This window comes from Centroberyx gerrardi, chromosome 20, assembly GCF_048128805.1.
Source record: "Centroberyx gerrardi isolate f3 chromosome 20, fCenGer3.hap1.cur.20231027, whole genome shotgun sequence".
NCBI lineage: Eukaryota > Metazoa > Chordata > Actinopteri > Beryciformes > Berycidae > Centroberyx > Centroberyx gerrardi.
In genome coordinates, this window is record NC_136016.1 from 9,120,717 (window position 1) to 9,144,502 (window position 23,786).

Sequence of the window (23,786 nt, forward strand, 5' to 3'; positions counted from 1 at the left end):
TATGGGGACGCGCGCGCGTCCATGTATGTGTGTGCGTGTGTGTGTGTGTGTGTGTGTGTGTGTGTTTGCGCGTGCGCGGTCCCCCTCCCACCGTCACCAGTCAGTGGTTTTTCGGGTTGATCCGACTTCTTTTGGCTGGTGTGAGTTCACTGTATTGTATAGGCTACTGTGAATCCTAGGAGGAGGGGGGTTACGTTGCCAAAAATCTCCCAATTGGTTATAGATCCGAGTCTCGACGACCACAAAATATCGCACCGTTTACGTTTTAAGTAATACAGTTTTATCGTTTTTATTAATTTATTCTATTTCTCTTAGTTTATGGTTTGCGTTTTAACACTCCGGGAGGGCAGAAATGGCGGCCAACATGTACCGGGTCGGAGGTATGTATGTCAGTGTGGATCTTTTTATCAAGTAGAAACACGTCAAGTTTGGCTTTCTGTAGGGATTATGCAGCGATATCTTTGTTCATGTACAGTTAATGGTGACATTCCTTGGCGTTGAACTAACGGGGATGCAGTAAGTTTGAGTAGAAAAGTGAGAATTTCTAAATATTTGGGATTCAAAATGGGTCAGGCCTCGCGTCTATCGTGGCCACAGCAGCTAGCCGCCAGCTTGCTAAATGGCTAGCTCACATTGTAAACATTTTTCCATTGTCGGCACCTTTGTTTTCGGATAATTGCTTCAGGCGCACAGAGGCATTGATACGCAATGGGACTATTTGACTAGACATGTGCATTAAAGGTTGCTAATATGTTGCCACGGGGAGTCTGTGAGACTGCCTTTGTATTTGCCTCTTCTGGCATGCAGCCATTAGTACGAGTCCTTATTTAGCTAACGTTAGCACCAGCAGTGGGTTCACTGATTACCATTATTGCAGCCCTAGCGTTTGGTTTACAGTATTTAAACATTGTATCGAATAATTCGGCCAGCATTAGATGCCGTGTTTTGGCGCAGTATTCAGCTACATTGAGCACAAGTGCAATTAATTAGCAATTTGGCTTCACTTGCTAGCTAGCTGGTTAGCAGTCCACTGGAATTCAACATCAAATTATTGTCTCGTTTCATGGCGTCGTTGCGTCGAGCTGGATTAAACCTTACACCCTCTCTTCACACATACTCGGGTTGCAAATCTCTAGGTGGCCTGTGAAATAACCCAAAAAGGACAGAAGCCACACATGTAACGTAAACATAAACAATCTCCAGCATCTTTGCCCAGATGACATTATTGGCAACAGTTTATCACGGGTGTATCAGTTTATTCGTTACAATGTATCGGCATGTTGTTGTCAAACTGGTCACATCTACTGCGGTGCTACTCCTGCTGCCTTCAAGTGCTTTTTGTAAACTCCCACTCCTTAGGTCGGAAGTAAATAAGACTTGTCGATGCATTCAAGTGTATTTTTTTTTAAAGTCTGAATTAATAACAAAATGGATCAATAAACGAAATTATTTTTTGGTGGCTGCTGTTTATTTTAGAAAGCAAGTGGCAAAGAGCTACTTTGTGCTGCAGTGTCAAAATAAAGAGGAATATATGCCTGTCAGGGGTGTAATTCATATATTAGTTAATGTATTAAAATAAAAAATAGAAGACAACTACAGATTAAACAGATAATGAAAACAGACAGCAATGCTAATAGAATGTTAAACAATAACATAATAACTGAATACATAATCTTTACCATCCGTTGTTGACATGGCTTCCATGCTCTGCACCCCCTAAATGTCACATCTTGGCAACTGAGGAAACACAGAAAATTCCCACATTCCCAGTGATATTTACCCCTTTAATTGGTTGTCCATGTGTGCCATCCTCAAATTCGACAGCATTTAAAGGCCCCAGACTGAAGCTGATTTTAGCTTGAAAGTTTTTGCTTAGGAGGAGAGTTGAATCAGGCTGGATTTCTGCCACTGTGGCTTGTGGTAACCATGTTTATGTTGTTTTGGAAAGTGGGGAATGGAGACTCAGCTTTTATAACTTTGCTGCATCCTTATCAATCTGTTTATCTTACAACACACATAAAAGTAATGACATTATACAAATGTGAGGTCAATAAAGTCACTGTCCCACAGGCCGTGAAAACCTAGCGCTGCACATAATGGATTGGTTACGTCCTGTCTCTTGACTTGGTTCACTCTGTTTGTCTTATCCCTGGTGGTGATGGTTATAATTAGCCATTTTATTAGTTATGTGCAAAAAACAAGACGTTTTTTGAACCTCTATTTACACAGGAAATGTTTGTTGATTTTATGCTTCACATTCACACAATCACACACCACAGTCTTCTACTGTGTCTTCCACTGAGCAGCTCCTCTGTAGCAGCAGGGCATGAAGTGCCTTGCTCAAGGATACATCCAATGGTAATAACTGAGGGGGGCGATTGCACTGCTCAACCACTTCCCCCTCCTTGAATGAATCGGAGTGAAGATTAATCTCTAATATATTTTTATTACTTTTATATTTTTTCTACTTGACCTCGCAGGCCCTGCAGCCTAACAGTGGTCTGGTACAGTGATGTGATCTGTGTGTGTGTGTGTTCTGTTGCAGATTACGTGTTCTTTGAGAATTCCTCCAGTAACCCTTACCTGATCCGCCGGATAGAGGAACTCAACAAGGTACTGAGACGTGTGTGTGTGTGTGTGTGTGTGTGTGTGTGTGTGTGTATGTCATTAGGGGCCGGTCCCTCTTGTATTTGCCAATGTTATTATTATTCTGCTTCTTCCTACGAGGAAATCGCCAAACTTCCTCAACTGGCATTGTGGGCTAATAGTCCTGATGGTGGCGCTACAGCAACCATCTAAAGTTTAAAACTTTGAAAATTCATAACAAATCAGGCGTACGTGCTACGGCTTTGCAACTTTCACCAAAATGTAGGCCCAACTGAGCAGAAATGTTCACATGCTTCGAGCTGCCAGGAATTATGAACTCCATCACTCTGTTTTTCTCAAAAACTGTAAAACTAATTAAACCTATCTTCTCCCACATTTTTTCTTCAATTGACACCAAACTTGCTACACAACATCTTCAGACTGTCCTCCACAAACGATCCAGCCAGATTTTTGAATTATCAAAAATTGAGCCCACAGTCCATCAAAATGTTTTACTGTAAACGGTACTGTAAACAGCTACTGCAAATTCTCGCTAAATAAAGCTACAATGTTCATGAAAATAAATGACAAAATGTTGCTGTCATGTTAGATGAAGTATATAAAATTTCATACTTGTATCTCAAAAACTGAATTTTTAATTCTATCCTCATGTATACTATTGCAGTCAATGGAAATAGAGCATCTTTAAACATCAGTTTTTGGCTTATGGAGCATTCAATCTTTGTAAGAAATAACTTACAGACATCTCTATGTTGTCTACATGAAGTATGCAAATTCTCAGAATTTTGTCTTGATAACTGAATTTTTGACACTAGTTTGAAATCTGCCTGTACATGCATGGACAGTTGCTATCGGGCACCCTGGTGGTTGCCTAAGTCCTAGTGTGAAGCCACCTCTGATTTTCCCACTTCTCAGGTAGCTCAACATGATCACGACTTGCCATTGGTGGCAAAGGTTGTGAGTTCGAGACCCGGGTAATGCAGAATGAACATGCTTATACCTATTCAGGCATTGTGCTGTGTGAATTAGAGACACATGATTTCAAGGTTTAATGATATTTTTCGTCCGGACCGTTCTGCTGATGGACCCTCCTGTATTTCTCATTTGTCTTCCTCCTCTTCCTATTTTTCAACTTCCTCCTCCTCTTCCTCCTTCTTCTTCTTCTTCTTCTTCCTCCTCAAAATGCCTGGCCCCGACTCACTGCTGCGCAGCAGCTATTATTTATATTTGTGCTGTGTGTCATTTGTGCCTGAGGGTGAATAGCTTGGATGCCTGTCTGTTTGGAGGTCCTGGGACCCCCTCTCCTGCAACAGTGTTTTGTGTTTAAAAGTGTTTGTAATATGATGCAAAGAGACAGATGTTACTTGTCTCCCAACTGTCGTTGATATGGCAACCTGCCTGTGAGCGAGGCCACACCTGTGGGAGTATGTGTAGGCGGTGGGGGGGCTTCCAAGTCTTTTCAAATGGCTTATAGTGCACATTTCAGGAGCTCAGATAGGTTTGGGCATTGGGGCTGTACATTGTCATTGTTATAATTGCCATAAACTGTGAGTGTGCACTGGGATCTCAGGATAGGGTGAATGCACACAGTAAGATTGTAATTGGATTTAGCCCCAGTTACGCTGTTCCACACAAATTGTAAAAATCGGAATCTCCCTGATTTCGTAAAATTTGGCCTGGATTGCAATGCTAGTCTCACTTGGTTGCATCATTGTCATACAGTGCATCCTCCCTCGCCTATGGCCTGCGTAGAAACAATGAAGCAGCAGAAGTTGGCTGCAGTATTCCCACCATCTTACCCCCACACCCATTCCTTCTCCATCAGTCATGGCATTTAATATTGGCCAAGTCAATAAGCCTGTCTGCCTAATTATACAGTCAGTCAGTCAATCAATTAGTCATCTGATCAAAAGGGTTGTTGCTGGCCTGGTCAGCCTGTCATAGCAGCATAGCTTGATGAGCATCACAAAGGAGCCAGGTCTCTTGGGAAATTAGAGTTGGTGCAGGGAGGTGTTACCACTTTTTTCAGTCCTCCTGTATCTCTGTTTCTCTCTGTGTTTCAGACCGCCAGTGGGAACGTGGAGGCCAAGGTGGTGTGCTTCTACAGGAGGAGAGACATCTCCCATAGCCTCATCCAGCTCGCAGACAAACATGCAAGTCAGTAGTAACCCCTGTCACACAGGCAGCGTTTTCTTTAAATAATGTGAAACTTTTTGTGTAGGCGTTGCACGTGAATGAGATGAGGAGTCAGAGTTCTCTGATAGTTTGATGTGTTAAGACCTAGCACCATTTCATTTAAAACTTGTATATCAACATATGTGAGGACAACAACAGCCACCTGCTGCCACCACCTAGCCCTTCTGATGCCATTGCATCACTAAGACGTATCTTTCATGCATACAGCCGGAAAATTAAAAAATCATTTGACCCATCGATGATAGAAATCCATGTTGATACATTTTTATAATCAATTTAGTCAATTATGTCTACTAATCGTTGCACCCTAGATCAAACACTCACAACTGAGTGTGTTGAACCGAGTGAAAAAATCCAGCCTTCTTATGATAGCATGTACAAATGCAAAAATCGCAGATAATTAGTAAACTAAACTCCTTGGAGCAGGAAGGGAACAGTCATGAACAACTGAACAAACCACACCTGCTACCTTTGTCAGAAAAGTTAATCCTTCAGTTGTTTGTATTGTGTTCATGTTTGAATGGGCCAGTATCTGAGTGTGTTTCCCAAACTGAGTCACCCTTCTGTTGTGGTGAGGCTGTGGGTCATTTATGCAGGATTTCCTATCTGGGAAATTGGGCTAGTGTTACTAGTGGCTAGTGAAAACAACTAGCCAACTAGTGTAATAATAGAAAGATGCCAATGACAGATGGTTTTTATGTATCCCCAAAACTTGAATTGACAAATATTTGCCTATATATAATGATGTTCAACAGTGTTATAGAATGTGTGTCTGCAAAATGTGCTGCTGCCTGGCAATATGTGCTGAATCAGCTGCAGCCCACCTGCTTTTCCATTATGTCTGGATGAGCACTGTGTTTTTAAAATGTAATTTCTACCCCTGAGCATAATAGTTTGAGCATCTTTCACGGATGGCAGAGGTTATTTCTTTACTGCTATGCATTCGAGAGCCTTTGTACCAGCCCATTGTTGTAAATCTAAGCACAAACAGTACAGTTACGAAATAAATGTGAAATGGCCTTGTATAAAATGTGAGCGGTAAATTGATGATTTTAGCTTTAGCAATTTTGATTATCTTTTAGCATATCTTATAACTTTATGTCACGGGTAAATTCTTAAATAAACAAAATATAATTTCTTTGAGTGTGACCCCTGTCCTCTGCGTAGACTATTTTCCTGTCTCCTTTTGGCATAGTCTTGGAAACATGTTGCCTCGTTCCCACTTTACTCAAATCTAATCTCCACAGCGATGGTCTTGTCATGTGCCATGTCTTGTTTTCTTCACCTTGCCCCTGTAACACATATTGGGGTGGTGGTACCATGTGTTTAACGGGTCTGAAATTCATGATTGATGTGTTTGCCTCCCCCAGTTAGTTATTTAATATCTTTCCTCATGTCCTATTCCTCTGTGTTTGCCTGTGCAGAGGACTTGGAAGAGGAGAAGGAGAACCCGACAGAGACAGACCTAACAGACAAACAAAAACACCAACTTCGCCACAGAGAGCTCTTCCTCTCCCGGCAGTATGAGAGTCTACCTGCAACGCACATCAGGTATACAGACTCCCACACACATACATACGCTCTAACCCTACATCTCATCATGTGCAGGTAGTGCCCATGGATAGTCACTCATCCAGCCATGAACACACAAATCAGCCACTGCTCACTTCCCATGTTGTTGTCCCACATCATCACCGTTCTCTCTCTCTTTATCTCTCTCATAGGGGGAAGTGCAGTGTGGCGTTATTGAATGAGACTGAAGCGGTTCTTTCGTACCTTGACAAAGAGGTGAGCTTGAGAGAGAAAATTGATATCATCGTTCCTTATTAGCTGTTGGTTTACACAAACTGGCCATTGCAGATCTAAGTCATATATTCTAGGGGAGACCGGGCACAACATTATCTTACCTCAAACGTCAAAGATAAGGAAAAATCCAATTTTGCAGTTGCAGCAGTTGGTTTCCTATTAAAGCTTTACCATCCTATTATTTTAGGACATCCTAACTACCTTAAGGAACAGTGGCTCTATAATGGCAAAGAAATGACAGTCCAGATATTGTTCTAAGAGACTAAACCTTATTGGTCTTAAGATTTGGAGGCATTTTTATAGTATTGGTTTCTGGTGTGTCATTTTCTCCAGGATACCTTCTTCTACTCCCTGGTGTACGACCCGACACAGAAGACACTGCTGGCAGACAAAGGAGAGATCAGAGTGGGACCGCGCTTTCAGGCAGACGTACCAGAAATGCTACAAGAGGGTGAGGACCACACACACACACACACACTTTCACCCATACGGACACTTGAACCATTTAATTACGGCTATATCTTTTAGGTATTTATTTACGCCCATATCCAAACATCCTTTCGCCTCTAGCTGCATTAACGACAGCTATAATGGTGTGTGTGTGTGTGTGTGTGTGTGTTTGTTTGAATGGCCATTACAATGGTTTAGAGAGTGGTCATGCTAGTGGCCATGCTATGACTTGCACCAGTAATCGTGTTGAATGGTATACTGTAACTTGATTTTAGCTTCCATAGTTAATAATCCTAGAATATGAGCACATCCGCAATAGACATTTCATTTAATTCAGAATGACCACTGTAGTTGAAAATTGTAATGGTGTTGCCAAAAGTGAAGTAAAATAATTGTGTTCCTCAAATACAATATTTAGCAAAATAATCTAGATTATAAAGTAATTCCATCCATTGATCAAACTGCTGTACTCTCTGTAAGCCTTTCTTCTTGTGTCCTGCAGGCGAGGCAGATGACAGAGACCAGTCCAAGCTAGAGGAGAAGCTGTGGGATCCAGAGTGTCCACTCACCAACAAACAGATAGACCAATTCCTAGTGGTGGCACGGTATGGCCTTTGACCTCTGACCCCAACAGTTCTGTCCTCCTACCCTCTCATTACCAGACAAATAGTCACGATCGTAACGTGTTCCTACATGGAATTGCTCTAACTATAGTCCCAACCTCTAACTTCTCACTAACAAACAGATAAACCAATTCTTAGTGTTGGCACGTTATGACCCTTCACCTCTGACCTCTTACCAACAAACACAGGCCACTTATTAGGAATTATGGAGAGAGATGCTATCATGAGATGCTATGTATGCTGTATGTGTGCACAGTAATTACTTTTTCAATTATTATGGAGGGGAAGGGGTGTACTAGCCATGGCATGTGTGATTGGCTCTGACATCCATATACTCTTGGGTTCACAAACTGCATCCAAAACTCTAATAAATGGCCAGTGAAAGGAGATCATCTTCTTATGTGAGGGATGGCTCGTGAGGATGTGTAGTTATGCAGTATCGAATCAGTAACGCCTTTATTATAAAGTGATTTTTATTTTGTGTGCGTCTGTGTGTGTGTTCCTAAATTTACAGGGCGGTTGGGACCTTTGCTCGAGCGCTGGACTGCAGCAGTTCAGTCAGGCAGCCTAGCTTACACATGAGCGCAGCTGCAGCCTCACGAGATATCACGCTGGTGAGTTGGACACACACACACACACACCTTGCAGTGCCTGATCCTAATTCGAGTCATTGGATTGTAACCCCTCTTCTCTGTTGTCTTGTGTCCAATGGTTATAGTTCCATGCGATGGACACACTGCATCGCCATGGTTACGACCTGTCCAGCGCGCTGAGTGTGTTGGTCCCTGCGGGCGGCCCGGTGCTGTGCAGAGACGAGATGGAGGAGTGGAGCGCCTCCGAGGCCGGCATGTTCGAAGAGGCGCTGGAGAAATACGGCAAAGACTTCAACGACATCCGACAAGACTTTGTAAGTGTGTTTGTCTAATGCTGCGCTCACGCTGTGACTTATAAAAAGCCATGTCGGTTGGCATTGTGGGATGTCAGTCAACCACAATAGCAAATTGCTTTCTTGTTGCCAAGGTGAATTTGATAAACGAGCAGGAATAGGCAATTATGTACCATGGAGGGCCAAGAGTATGCAGGTTCTCATTCCAGTCAAAGACTACAGCAGGTGATTTCACTGACTTCTCTCTGGTTGAAGGTGTGTTAATCAGTGAAATCACCTTGTGTAGCCTTTAGTTTGAATGAAAACCTGCATACTGTTGGCATTTTGTCGCACATGGTTGCCTGTCCCTGAACAGAGGCTTGACCACAATCAGTGCGCATTGATACAATAAAAAACGATCCGTTAAATAGCATTGTGTGGCCATTCATTTGGAATATTTCTTTTTATTTCAAAATTAAATAAACAGTCATATTTTGCATTAAATATCAAATATGATTCCCACTGCTAATGAATAGGAAGCTAAGCAGGGAATTGGAATAGCCTAGTCAAACCTAAATTTAGCATTACATCTTTTTCCCATGTACTCCAAAATGGTCAGAAGAAGAAAGCTCTTATTCACTGCTTTATTTTCATTGGAAGAGGAGACAAGAAGAGCAGGTAGACAAACGTACTTAAATTAATTTCGACAAGTTCTGTCTGCAGGCGTGGCAGACAGCACTTCACACCAGGCCCATTGAAAACAGTGAACATCCAGTTTACCGTTTACCGCGTACCTATACAATGTGAATGCAGGATAAGGATGTGTGCATCGACACCAGGCCCTCATAAATAGTTATTACATGTGTGAATCACTGTGTGTGTCGGTTTGTCCGTGTGTGTTTCTGTCTGGTGTTCAAAGCTGGTAGCTTTGAGCCTCTGTGGTCACGATGCTCCGCTCATGAATATACATGGAGGCTTTCGCACCCAGACGGCAAGAACATGAGATATTAATACCGTTAATTTGCTTTCTGTCTCTCTCTCTCTCGCTCTCGCTCTCGCTCTCTCTCTCGCTCTCTCTCTCTCTCTCTCTCTCACTCTCGCTCTCTCTCCTGTGCAGCTGCCGTGGAAGTCTCTGACCAGTATCATAGAGTACTACTACATGTGGAAGACCACAGACAGATATGTGCAACAGGTGAGATTAATTTATTTAGATTCCAAAATGTATTCTCCCATAAGGGAAGATTTGGTTTGCAGAAAGGGTTTACAGTAAAAACACAATTTAAAAAAAAAACCCACAAATGACAACATAAACCAAATCGATGAACATCAGATAAAAGACATTTTATCTGACTCAAGACATTGAGTCAAAATCAGTGCATCAATCACATCAGTGCAAAATACGATACACCATTTGTGAGCAAATTAAGAAATCTAATCCCAGTGCAGTAATTAAGATTAAAATTAATTATTCAAGTGTAGACAGAGTTTCCTTGACAACAGAGATGTTTGTTGACCGAGGGACTAGCACTGACAAAAGTCACTCTGGATAAGAGTGTCAGTGAAATACAGTATGTAAAATGTAAATGTAAGAATTCCCGTTGTCCCATGTCACCCCATAAATGGTTATCCATCTATAAATCATGACTCAACCTCATAGACCTTAAGGAGTCTGACAACAAAGGGTTAAAACCTTCCGTGCCAAAGGATTATTCATGTGATGAAATATAAATCAACTTTATGGATTTTCTATGATAGCTGGGTGGAAAACTATCACATGACGGGAAGAAAGGAACCGACCCGCTTGTTTGAACTGCAGTCAGTGGGGCATTTAATGATTATCTTTGTAATCCAACAGTCACGTTTTCACGCCGCCTACCGGCATGGCGTCTAAGGGGATTTGTATGAATATGTGTATATGATTTTGTTTGTATTAGCGTGGTCTCCTAAACCCCTCCACTGTGTCTGTTTCTCTCCTAACAGAAGAGACTGAAGGCAGCAGAGGCAGAGAGCAAACTGAAGCAGGTTTACATCCCCACATAGTAAGTGATTTTACTGCAGATTGTTTTATTCTGCTGCCAGAGTTCTACTGTCAGTATTATTGCAGTCTACTTGGCGGCTGCGAGCTGAAATTACTTCTGCATATTTAATGTGTCTTAAGCCCTTGCAGAAGGCAGGTGGGTAATTAGTCTGTTTCTTAAACCTCTCCCTCTTCTCTCCGACAGTAACAAGCCCAACCCCAACCAGATCTCAATGACCAATGGGAAGATGGCAACAGTAAACGGGGCGGGGCCGGGGGCCTACCACGCAGCAGGCGGGGGCAGAGCCTGCGAGAGCTGCTACAGTGAGTTGTGTGTGTGTGTGTGTTTGTTTTAGCATGGCACGTGTGAGAGAAATTAAGTAGCAAGAGTAGTGAACAAACATGATTTCATCATCATTTAGTAGTGAAGGAGAATATGAACAAAAATCAGAATTAACCAGCTAACGGATTCTATTAAGCTCTCCCATGGGTTTCTGAGACTAGAGGAAGTGCACCCCTTCTAATTTGACCATCACCACTAATGTATCTTGGCTGTCGCCACTAATCCAGGGATCAATACTCCCCTTCCTTTCACCATCCACTCTGCATCTCCTTCATCTCCCCCCACCCCCCACCCTCCATCCATCCTCTCTAGATGTCTTATTGACCCACTGTAGTTACTGATCTCCACCTATCAACAGTAGGGATCTAGAGTGTCGTTTCGGGAGAGACTTGAGGGGACAGTGAAAGAGAGATTGAGGTGTTTTTTTGGACTATTTTCCCCTGCATTGCCTCTAACCAGCCGTCGTGCGTGTCCTATGTTAACAGCCATGCAATCGGCCCAGTGGTACTCGTGGGGGCCTCCCAACATGCAGTGCCGCCTGTGCGTGTCCTGCTGGATGTACTGGAAGAAGTACGGCGGCCTGAAGATGCCTAGCAGAGCGGAGGGGCCAGAGGAACAGACTTCCCCTAGTCCTGCAAGCACTGTAAGTTCCCTCAGAGGCACAGACCTAAAACACAAGGGATGTTGGGAAAGGGTAAATCCATATAAATCGTGCCTGCAGGTCCTGAAAACATCAATGTCTTGAATCATCTGAACCCATGGCCTTAAAGGTCTTGATTACAGTTTCAATTTTGAATTTTCAATCTTGAATTTATTTTTCTGAGGTCTTAACGTTGAGGCTTCTTTGTGCGCTGTTTTTCCAGCGAGCAGAGTAAAGACACAAATATTAAATATCAAATATTATAATATTATCAAATATTAAACCGGTGCCAGACAGAAAAATTAAGCATAAAACAAAAGTAGAATCCGCACACTGCAGGTTGCTCCCGGGTGTGTGAATTTATTAACACCTGCACAGGTGACGATTTGAGCTCACTGTTTTTCCAGTGAGGAAACAGGCGAGTCACACAGACCTTTGTTCTGATATATCTACAGTTGTTTTCATGTTTATTTCAAATATCGAATTGGTCTTGTATTTCATTCTAACTGGCATTAAAAGCTTACACGGGGCAGGGAAGACACCCTGTAAATGTAGTTTACCTTTTTGTGCTGATGTAAATCTGACAGATTTATACTACATGTTATAGTAGTAGCAGTAATAGTAGTAGTGGGAATAGTAGTATAAGAATATAAGTTGCATAAAAAGAGGATATTTTCAAGGAAATAAACCAAACAAATAAATATTATGCCATGTGTCTATTTTTCCAGTACAGAACTTGGGTGTACTAAGTGTGGGTATAGCCTTGTAGAAAGCTCCATTATGGGTGTGGAGATCTTTACTTTTTTAGGAATGATTTGCAGGTCTTTGATACAGCCTGTACTGTCTGACTGCTTAAAATTAATTTTAAATGTAGCTGTAAAATGTTTGTTTATATTTGTAGACATCATGGTGTAATACAGACTGTAATTTTAGTGATGGGATGAGAGTGGTGAACAGATTTTTTTTATTGTCAGTTTAACTGTATCCAATTTCCCATCCCCCCCCTCTCTGTCCCTCCCTCCTTCCCAGGAGCCTCGTTCGCGGGGTCATGCCCCTCGCCAGTCCAGCCACATGGTGCCGGTGCGCAACAGTGGCAGCCCCAAGTCCTCCATGAAGACCAAGCAGGCCTTCCTGCTGCAGGCCACCCGCCTCACCAAGCTGGCCCGGCACATGTGCCGTGACATCATCAGGCTGCGCCGTGCTGCGCGCCGACCCTTTGTCCCCATTAACTGTGGGGCCATAAAGGCAGAGTGTAAGAGCTCTTTCAATTCCTCCTAACTTCTGCCACGTGGACACACACGCTTGCAGACACAACAGATACATCTGCACACATACAGAACCACACACATACAAACACACACACACCACACACTCACACCACCCCCTCCTCACCCTGACTGCCCCCTCATCAACCCCCATCTCTGCCCATCTCTGGTCTATCCCCTCCACCCCCTGTCTGTCTCTCTTTCTGTTTTTATTATTATTGTTATATTATTATTATTATTTTGGTTTTTGTATTCTCCCACCCCCTGTTTCCAATAAAGACTGCCTGTCCTCATAAGTATGAGTTTTGATCATCTTTTCATTTGTGTTTTTGTTGTTTTTTTCTGTTCTGTTACGGTTTTAAATCACTGTGAACCAAAAGCCATCGTTGCAGTTCTACTCAGACATTTCTTGGTAAATAGGGCTATTCCACATGAGCACGCCTACACACACACACACAATGCATACACTCACACTTTCAAACCACAAACAGATTTGATGCTGTTCCTGTTATTAACAAGTAGATTCTAGTAGGAACCCATAGAACCCATATTCTACTCTGAGCCGTATATTTGCTAAAGTTAGATGTAGAGGAAATGTATTTTACTAAGAGAAGCTCTATTTTGCACGGCACCCCTGGCGGGGCTCGCCCACTCAATGCTGTCATGGCTGAATGAGTTGTTTCAGCCAGGAATGTTTCACCCTATCAGGTTCAGGATGATTGCCTATTGTAGACCTGAACCTCAGCTAGGCTGCAGTGTGTTTGCCATGCTATTTCTTTTAGTTTATTTTGATTTGTGATCCATTTTGTGTGCACTTTTTCCCGCAGCTAATAGTGTGTGTATTGTGTGAGTGTGTTAGACAAGGTGAATTGTTTGTGTTTGACCACTTGGCTTGTTAAAGAGCTAGACAAGATTTGGACTGAGAAAACTTGAAAGAAGGGAGGTTCAGGCTGAAGAGAAGACATTGACTTGTCAGGCACAAAGAATAGCTGGCTGCTCTTGACCTGTGTGCTGGTGGCTGCATCGCCTCTGTAGACTAGGCTCGGCACATGCAGGACTCATGGACTGGACCAGATCCCCTTGATCACTCATAATCAGTTAACGGTCCCTTGTCACACCATTCATTCATTCATTCAGCTATTTTCTTGTGTTCAAGTCTATTCATAGTGTGAATCCATCCAGTTTCCCCCATCCATCTGGTAAACCCTGACCACATGCTCATACAGTATAGGCTACATACTGTATTATGGATGGGATTCGCCATACAGAGCCATTCTCCCTCCTTCTTCTTCTTTGCCTCTTCCTTTTCTAACGGTTGTTGCAATATTCTCATCTCATCCTCTACCTCTTTTGCTCTCTTTCTTTCATCACTGTGTGAACGTGAGAGTAGTCCTCCAATAAAGTCACACCTGAAACCATCTTCTCTGAGTCCTTGTGCTTCATGTGTCTGTGTATCTGTCCATCAACTCCACCACACTCACTGATTGGCCGGTGAGCCCAGACGACCCGCCAAGGCACGCCTCCCCCAGCATGGACTCAACCTTCAGTGCCTGTTGCCATTAAGCCCTCACATTCTGTTACGTGTGTGTGTGTGTTTACAGTGTGCTTTTTGGATGTGTGCGCATGTAAGCATGTACTGACATCTGTATGTGCATGGGTGTGTGTGAGGAAACTATTATTCAGTGGTCATGCCATCTCCAATAGCAAGTTAGCACATTAACAAAAGTGACTCACTGACTTGCATTGACTCATTGCGTTGTTGCTCTGAGTTAATTTAAAAACATGAGGTAGGACAATGAATAAGTCATTTTCATTAACAAAGAATCTATGTGTGAGAGTGTCATTGCACAGAGCACATGAAAATTGCCTTAATTAGACCAGCAGTCAAAACTGATTTCATGAAGACTTTTACCAGCCCAATGACATCATCTTTGTTTCTCATTGTATGATTCTGCAGTCGTGTTTAGCACTGTTTACTATTCTTGGTCAGTCAGTAGTTCAGTAGACAGGGAGTTGATGCAGTCTATGAGACACTGTGCACTGGCTAGTAAATGTGATGTGTGTGTGTGTGTGTGTTTGGTTTAGATATGTTAAGGGTGTCGGAAGGGCAGGGGACTCGACTGCCAAAAACCAGAGCCGCCCCAAGGAGCACTTTGACCAGTGTTCTGCAGTTCCTAGGTAAATCACACTGTGGTAATACACACACAATCAATGTTTGGGCTGTAACGCTTGACCGTAATCAATCTCATTTTATACCGTGTCCTGAATGGAAGTGCTATGAGGTGATTTGTTGGGAACACCCTGACCAGCATAGCCAGTAGCCTGAAGGTGCTGTTTTGGATTGATCTTAGAGATTTGGCAGTTGATGGATCTGCTGTGTGGTCTCTGTTGCAGAGTCCCGTCCGGCGGCCCACGCCCCGCGCTCCCACCGCACCCCCGGCCTGCAGGCCCCTCCCCCCCGACGCCTCCTCTCCTCGCTCCCGCACGGACCCCACGGCATGCTGGGAAAGCGCAGCTACCACCACCACAGCAGGGCCGAGCCGGAGAGACGCTCGGGTACACACACACACACACACACACACATTCCTTGCTTTCCATTCCATTTCAAAAGTAATGTTAACTTATTACTTCCTGGGAGCAGTAATTTGGTATGCTACTCGTATTACTTTTAAGTTACACTCCCCCAAAATTGGTAATTGCATCCTCTCTTACCTTCAGAAACAGGGATAACTCAATTACCTCCCCTGTAAATGATCAGGGGGTCCAAATAGCTTTGATGTCCAATGTTCCTGTCACCCTTTTGCTTGATAAAATCAGATTAGTGGGAATACACCCGAGGATGGTAAACTTTTCTGCCATTTCCAAATAGTTTGTGTGAGAGGATGACAACTAATTCTAATGAAAACAAATCAGTGGATGGAGGTAATGCAGATAATTTGGATGGTTCAACTTCAATCTGATATTTAGAGGAGGTGATGACACAAGACTTGGTAACTGTACTATGTTTCCTGATATTGAGAGAGTCATTTGTTACAATACTTGTTACAGGGAAGAGTAATACTATTATTGAAACCACCCAACACTATTTATAAATGACACTCAGATTCCCTCATGCTTTCTCTCCTTGCTGTGGCTTCTTTTGCAGAGAACCCCGGCTCCACAGGTGGACCCGTCCTGGTAGGTATCTCACAACTCACAAGCTCTTTTTTTTTTTAAATCAATCCTCCACATCAACTACATGCCCGCTGATTGTAATCAACTGATAATAGACTGGCTTCTCGCAGCACAATGGCCGCAGCAGCAGCAGCGGCAACGCCCGGGGCGGAGTGATGATGCGCAAGAGACGCCCCAACTGGATCGACGCCCCCGACGACAGCTTCTTCCTCGTCACCCGGGAGACCAGGTAAGCACGGCTGACCCCGCTCCGCCCTGTGATTGGCTGACTGTGTGTGGGAATGGAAAGCAATCGATGCTGAAAGCTGAATGACAGCGCACCGCAGCGATGGGAGCTGTGACCGAGCAAGCTTTGACAGCAGACTGCAGAGAGGAGAATACTGAGTTATCTTTGCCCTGTGGTTATTTAGGCAGCTGTAGGTCCCGTGGGTAGGCAGGTAGACATCAAACTGTTTCTTCATAGTATAGTGCAGGCTGACGAATGGGACTCCACAGGTCACTATGGTGCTAAAGCACGCACGCACACGCAAGCCAACGCACACAAGCACTTTTATCAGATAATAAAGCACACAGGGAATAAACAAGTGCATGGGAACATGGGACCACTGACCCACTGATCCATCTAGCGCCCTGTTTCATTCTGGGTCAGTGGAATATGTTTGCACTTCCTGTGAGTGACTGGCTGCTTGTCTCATTTCAGAAATGCAGCCCTTAGACATCTCCTGACGGTAAGCCCCCTTCCCCTTACACACATACATCTACACACACACACACACATACACACATATACACACATCCACACGCAGACACAACGCAACATGTCACCTACACGCACAATTCTCTCAAAATTCACGCACAAGCAGAAAACAGAGATTGGCCGGCCTGGGAAAACCTGTGGAGTCTCATTCTCATCGTGCAGTCAGTTTGTAGCTTGCTTCTGCCATCTCATCTTGTCATGTGTTAGAATGCAAAGCCCCTCCTGCAGACACGCACACACACACCCATTCCAATTTCTGAGCTCCTCCGAAAACAGCTCACCACAGAGCGTGATGCAGCAGCATCTCCAGCAGCATCTCCAGCAGTCCCGAAGTGGCAGAGAAGGAATCAGCGCAGGGATGCTCCTTTCAAATGGCTAGAAACAGGTGGTACCCCTCTTTTCCCTTGTAAACCAAGGATTTGCTTGAGATTGCAACAAAGGTACCAAATTTTGAAAATGCTGTGTTATGCTATGTTATAGCTGTGTTAATGTCTTAATAATCCCAAATTGACAGCAGGTTACTCACATTCATAATACGGTCCGTCGCTTATTACAAACACTAGCCATCATCACATACTTTGTTGTAGACATGGATAAAGGAATGATAGGGAAAGCTGGGGGGTGAGTCGCTTTTCAGACACACACACGCACACGCACGCATGCACACACACACACACATACACAATCTCTCTTTCTCTCTCTCTCTAACACACACACACGCACATGGACACACACTCTCTCTCTCACACACATGCGTGCGCACACACAGACGCAAGTGTGCACAGCCACATGTGAGGGAGAAAGATGTTCCTCCATTAACGCCGTGTCTAAATGAACCATGGCACTCGGCCCTCACAGCCGCCCTCGGACCGCCGGGCTAAAATTAGAGCAGTTAACTGGCGCAGATGGGCCAGAGAGGAGCCAGGCACCGCTGGGCCCTGAGTGGAAATATCATTACCACATTAGCCATGGCTGCACTCTTATGGATCACTCACTTACCACCAGGATCAACATGGGTGAGAGGGAGAGGGAGATAGAGAGAGAGAGATACAGTAGCACCGTTCTCACTGCCATACCCTTTCCATTATAGTGTTACGCTGCTATCTGCTTTCCCAGTAGAGAACGATAAGATGCTTTGTTCAAATAAAAGATGGAATAACATGTTAATGGATCTCCTCTGATAGGCAGGCACCAATGACAGACGATGGGAATGTTCCATTCTCTCTCTCTCCCTGTCTCTCTCTCTCTCTTTCTCTCCCCCAGTGTGATGCAGAAAACAATATCTGACAGAGCAGAGAGGAGTGGGTTACTAGCGGTATTCGGGGGGGTGAGGGGGGGCAGGGAAGAGGGAACAGAGGAGGGGGGGGGATTAACCAGAAAGTGGAGATATAAGATTCTCAGAAGATGAAGTTCAAGAGTTGAACAAAGCAGTCGGAAAAAAAGAGAGAAAATCAGTCATAGCAAAGACAATGAGACAGAAAGAGACAGAAAGAGAGACAGGGAAGAGAGAGAGAGATGTAAATGAGACTGCTTGATATGTTTTGGCGTGGATCTACATGTTTTTCTTCCTCCCGACAGTCAGCTGAACAGACAGTCGACAGCAGAGCTTTAGATAGTGTGCGACCAGAGTTACATCTGTGCTGTTCTGCTGCGTTTTATCTGTTCTGCTCCATCATTAACTCTAAGTGAGAATAAATGTCTTGCTCGTGGACAATCATTCTTAGGGTACATTGTGTTCGAGAACAACGTGTGTGTGTGTGTGTGTGCGTGTGTGTGCGCAGCCCTTGAATGTAAAATTTATGAGTGTTGCATACACTTACACGTACGGGCACGCACGCACACACACACACACACACACACACATGTACAGAGTCTATATGAGCCTGTTCTAACACTATTACAGCAGGGAACTGATGTGTTTTTTTGTGCCGGCAAAAGAAAAACAACCCTGGTGCTGGTGAAGGAGGGATATAGAGAGAGGGGAAAGGAAAGAATATAATCAGGTTTTTGCTGTATATTAAGCCTGAAAGTGTTTTTTCTGACCACCTAAAGGAAAATATGGATAACCACTGATACATTTTGGTTATTTATCTCGCATTTGTCTCCAAATGAATTCCATTAGTGCCTTGTCCAACACTTGTGAGTGTGTCCCACTGGACTTAGGTTTATTACTAGTGGTTGCTGTGGGCTGTGAGAGAGCGTCCCTGTTACAGCATAAAGCCCACCGCAGTCAGGATGTTACCACATACGTCCCTTTAAAAGCTGTAAAATACCTTTAGAGCTGCTACTTTCTCTTGCCTGACACCATTGATATATATTAGTAATTCTCTGATACTGTCTGATACTAAGTGTTGCACTCCACTTCCCTGTAACACCGTGAAATTAGAAAAAGTGGTTATCGCTAATGACTTATTCAGGGGCCTGGAACCAGACAAATTGTTGCCTTCAGTCGTTGTAATCTTCTGCTTGCACCAAAGAATTTGGACCAACTTTAAATTCAAAATCTGCTCTCCATATGTGTTTCTTCATCTTATGTGTCAGACAGTGCCAGTGAGGGTTACCAACACTTTGACCTGACAGAGCTAGTCTTTGTCTGAATACAGGCCAGTATGTCTGACAAAAACAGTTTTTTGCCTACACTACAAAGGCAAGTGTTAATCCATAATGACAACATTTTTACACCCACATTCAAGTGATTATGTGGGAAATTCAGCCTAACTTTACCCAAGCCCAGCAAGTCCAGGTGGGCTCATTGAGTTTAAGCATCACTGTCAAACTCCAGCCAAACAATTGATATACTTAGGAAATAAATGCAGCCTCTGCTGTTTGTTCCTTTTGGCATCCATTCTACTGCGGGCTGTGGCTGGGAAGTGAAGAGCCTGTAGGTGGCTCCACCAGTCAGAAGTAATGTACACTAGCATCAAGCCAGGAGTCGGCTGAACCTTCCCTAAAACACTTTAACACTACCAACAAACAGCTTTTGGCAATTTGGCAATGCACCTTGCATTTCTGGGCCCATTTTGTTGTTTGGTGGTGTATTTTCCTTATTCCTGTGGGTAACTGGCCAAACATAGACTTTTCAAATTTTTCAACTATCTAAAACATCAACGGTAAATGTCAGGTGTCAGTCCCTCAGAATCCCTCAGAAGGCTTCTGTCTAGACTTGTTTTGCACTGATGTTCAACAATCATGCAGTGAGAAATCCATCGTAGAAGAGGCAGAGAGACCAATTTCTCCACTGACAGCAGCCTCAATAGACCAGAATGAAATGCAGCCACAATATTGAATATTGAGTAAAGGACGTGACTCTTGTTTTCTCTTAAGTTGAAAAACTCTCTCTATTGCTCTTACTATACTAACAATATTGCTGTCGCTCTCTCCACATAAACATATATCCTCATACACATACAGTATAACCTACAGCTGAATGCCACAAGTTCATGTCTGTTCTCTGGGAGTTGTGGAAAGTTATTCTGGGAAATGTAGGAATCCGCTAACACAAGGTTGAGGGCAAGTGGTAAGAAAATTACAACACTTCATCATAAAATAACTCCTGGAAGGCCCTGAACATCACAAAGTGGTGATACTGTGTGTCACAGTGTAAGAGTATCCGAGGGCGGGTTTTTCCTTTAACTCCCTAATTTGCGCTTTTACTGGTATTGGATTTGCATTAGTGTGTGTTGGGTGTGGCCGCGACTGCAACATTCCCCCGCTCTGTTGAGACACCCCTCCCCCCTCGCCCCCTCCTGGGCAAACTGACCCCTCCACCCCTCTTCCCTCACTAAACGTCCTGTCTTGTCTCCCCACCCAGGAGGGCCAGACGGCTGCTGTCCAGGTCCCAGCTGAGGCGCGCCTGCCGGCAGCCCTGTGAGCAGATCACCCTGCGCAGGGCCTCCCAGGTCCCGCCGCAGGGGCTGGTCCTGGCCCCCCCGCACCCCCACCCCAGCCTGAGGATGCGAGGCCCCATCGTCATCCACGACTGATCGACCGTGGACCGCCCCGCCTCCACGCCCACCCACATACGCACTCACGAGCAAACTCTCACACATACACACTCACACACACAAACACGCACACACAAGGGTGCCCCCCCCTTTCCCCTCCTTCCTATCCTCTCGTTCAACCCTCGGACCCTCCTTGCTTTTAGTCCTGAAAATACGGTTATAATCCTTGCCCAACACTTACCCAGCTGTCTTACTGTTTGGCATGAGAAGGATGTGGTGAGCTGTGATGCACTAGAGAAACATACACCTGACTGCAAGCGGTGCCTGTCTGTACAGCGTCCAATCCCCTGGGACTGCATCTGTACGTCTGCGTGTGTGTGTGCGTGTGCGAGTGTGTGACAGAGAGACAGCGTGTGTTTGTGTGTGCACGTGCATGTGTGTGATTGTGTAAAACACGTGAGAGAAAGAGGGGATGTTTATGTGTGCTCCTCTTACTTTTTATGGATGGACATACTGATGGAACTTCGTGTGACCTTTGTGTTGATGGTGAACTGTTGTGAAGTTTTATCAGTTTGTATAAAGTTTTTTTGGGGGGGCGGGGGGGCGGGAGCGGGTGGGGAGGTGGTGAGGTGGTGGGGTGGGTGGGTGGGTGGAGGGGTACTAGGGTTCGAACATGGGGGGAGAGGCAAGTGTCCATCGCTGACATAAAAGAAAATGCACTAGGAAGATTGACTCGACAGCCTTTTAAGAAATGGCCGCGTCAGCTGTGTATCCGTGTGTCACCTCGGCCCCGCGCTCATCCTGAATTCTGAATCGATGAGCTGGAGCCGGCGGCGAGGAATGATGACGACCCCAAAACGTTACTTGGCAAACCCGTAGTCTTTCAACAACTCGACCCGAAAAGCTGTCAATCATTCACGGTGAATCTGCAGGTCTGCAAATAGAACAAGGCAAAGATAGAGAGAGCCGGCTAGCCTAACGTATGACTTTCCATCACACAACATAGCGATATGCCACACTATGTCTGCCTCCCTCACGAACCACTGTATAATATGCTGTATATCTCATTACAACACTGTACATTCTACTCATCCTATTTCTATGGCCTACCTACCTAGCCCTGCCATGGGCACTAAAGCACTTCCTCTCCAGCAGAAAAGGGCATGGATCTGTCATGTTGTCCTTAAGGCTGTGATATGGGGGCAATATTTTGAGGCAAAGAAGATGGGCAATGTTGCCAACAACTATTTGCTATTTGCAAAGTATTTGCTAACAACAAACTTTTTTTTCATCAAATTTCTGTTCTTTTCAGCCTACTATCTAATCTTAATCAAGTTTGTCCCATGTGCAAATCCCTCTCCCTGCTGCTTGGCAATATTGCCAATGGGCATTGCCTCAAAAAGTTGCCAGTTAGTCCTGGCCTTCAGGTCGTTTATTCTGAGTTTTAAACTGGCATCGCCGCCGCATGTCTTTGAGGTTAGAACCTCCGCTGACCACTGGGTCAAATGATTTCTCCTCTTTCATTCAGAATGTTTATGTTGGTGTTTCCTGTATGTCATGTGTTGAATTATGAATATGCTGAATAATTAAAACGACACAATGCCAGATTATGGTCTCCGATCTTGTTTAATTATTTAGTAGTCTCTAATCTGCCAGCGCTCCATCCTACTCTCCTTCTCTCTCTCTCTCTCTCTCTCTCTCTCTCTCTCCCTCTCTCTCTCTCTCTCTCTCTCTCTCCCAGGCTTTGTGTTGCTCTTGAGGGGGAGTGTGATAGATGGGGCCTGATTGGTACAGATGGTGGCCTGTGTGAGAATGTTGTAAAATATCCCCGCAAAAATATGACAATATGACATAGTGCCGAAGAATGAGGAAAGCTCTCGGAACACAAATCACATTCTGAAGGTTTACAGCCTGCCTCAGGTGATACATTACTGTGTATGTGTCTGTGTGTGTGTGTATGTGTGTGTGTGTCTGAGAGAGAGAGAGAGAGTGTGAGTGTGTATGCAAACAGCCCCCGTTAATCTGTTCAAAATAGTTTCCATTTGTTGCTTACTATCTCATCACAGCATGCAACTTAAGGTTGTGATGAGATAGCTGCTGGGTTTTAGTTTCCATTAAGGTTGGATGGCTGACCAAAAAAAAAACAGTCCATTAGTACAAATTACATTATTTAAACTGAACTCCACATGCTTCCATTGACTTGTCTTTGAGCTGTAGGAAAGTGGGAGTCCAGAGGATTAAAATCTCTTGGGGCGACACGTTTAACTCAAAAATAGAGATCTTCTCTATGTATTGACTGATACAGGCAGAGCAATAGCAAGTGTTGCTGCCCTCATGTGCTGTCGGAAACATCATAATGACCAGATGAGCTCACAGGAAGGACTCAGCAAAGTGGTGAGTAAGACTGGAATTGTTATGATACCCCAGTTACCAACATGTGACGTTTCAGTGGCAGAGACCATTGAGGCCATGTCAATAGCTGATGGTAAAAATGATGCTTTATGTTATTATATGTTAATGTTTGGTATTTTACAGTATGTAATTAATTAGTGCTGTTGTATGTTGCTATTTTCACTCTTTGTTAAACTTTAAGTTGTTGTGCATTTTTGTTTTTCAAGCTATACTCTGAATGATTTTTATGTAAAGATGCACTCGTCTTATCAGCCTAAGCCATTAAGTGGAGCTGCAGCAGAGGAAATCGATACCGTAGATTCCTCTTATTTGCTCATATTAAATTGTGGTGATGCGTATGGTCACTGGTGGGAAATATCCTCCACATACAGGAAGTGGAAACTTAACAGCAAATACAAAACTATTTATAACAGCGAGCGATTGCTCCATCCAGGGAAAGCTGCACTCACTAATGATGATTTAGCCTGCTGCCAAAAGATTTTCCTCACCACCTCTACTCCCACCAGCCACTAAGAAGAAGTGATCTAGGTTCAGGAGGGTGTGCACTGATGTTACATTACATGACCTCCGGATATTGAAGTCTCACAATTCGAACAGTTACCAAGGTGCTGCCACTTGGTGCCACTAACGTGCAACTTCAGCAAATTAATTATACATCAGTTACATGCTTGGTGCTCCTCTTCAGTC

General features: G+C 44.1%; 1 protein-coding gene across 3 annotated transcripts; it reads left to right on the top strand.

Moving 5' to 3' along the window:
* Nucleotides 1-121: 121 nt before the first annotated feature.
* mta3 (metastasis associated 1 family, member 3) lies at nucleotides 122-20,726 on the top strand. 3 transcript variants are annotated; one of them, XM_071907687.2, is made up of 19 exons: nucleotides 122-380; nucleotides 2,546-2,613; nucleotides 4,671-4,764; nucleotides 6,228-6,354; nucleotides 6,528-6,591; nucleotides 6,943-7,060; nucleotides 7,562-7,664; nucleotides 8,197-8,296; nucleotides 8,401-8,589; nucleotides 9,665-9,739; nucleotides 10,528-10,586; nucleotides 10,770-10,888; nucleotides 11,393-11,550; nucleotides 12,577-12,799; nucleotides 14,898-14,990; nucleotides 15,207-15,369; nucleotides 15,944-15,989; nucleotides 16,082-16,215; nucleotides 20,555-20,726. In XM_071907687.2, the coding sequence occupies exons 1-19, from the start codon at nucleotides 353-355 to the stop codon at nucleotides 20,724-20,726; spliced, it is 2,133 nt and encodes a 710-aa protein (XP_071763788.1). In that variant the 5' UTR covers nucleotides 122-352. The 3 variants fall into 3 exon arrangements, with proteins under 3 accessions (XP_071763788.1, XP_071763789.1, XP_071763790.1); XM_071907688.2 differs by having other exon boundaries at nucleotides 15,207-15,368; nucleotides 15,958-15,989; XM_071907689.2 differs by having other exon boundaries at nucleotides 15,207-15,368; nucleotides 15,958-15,989; nucleotides 16,097-16,215.
* Nucleotides 20,727-23,786: the final 3,060 nt, after the last annotated feature.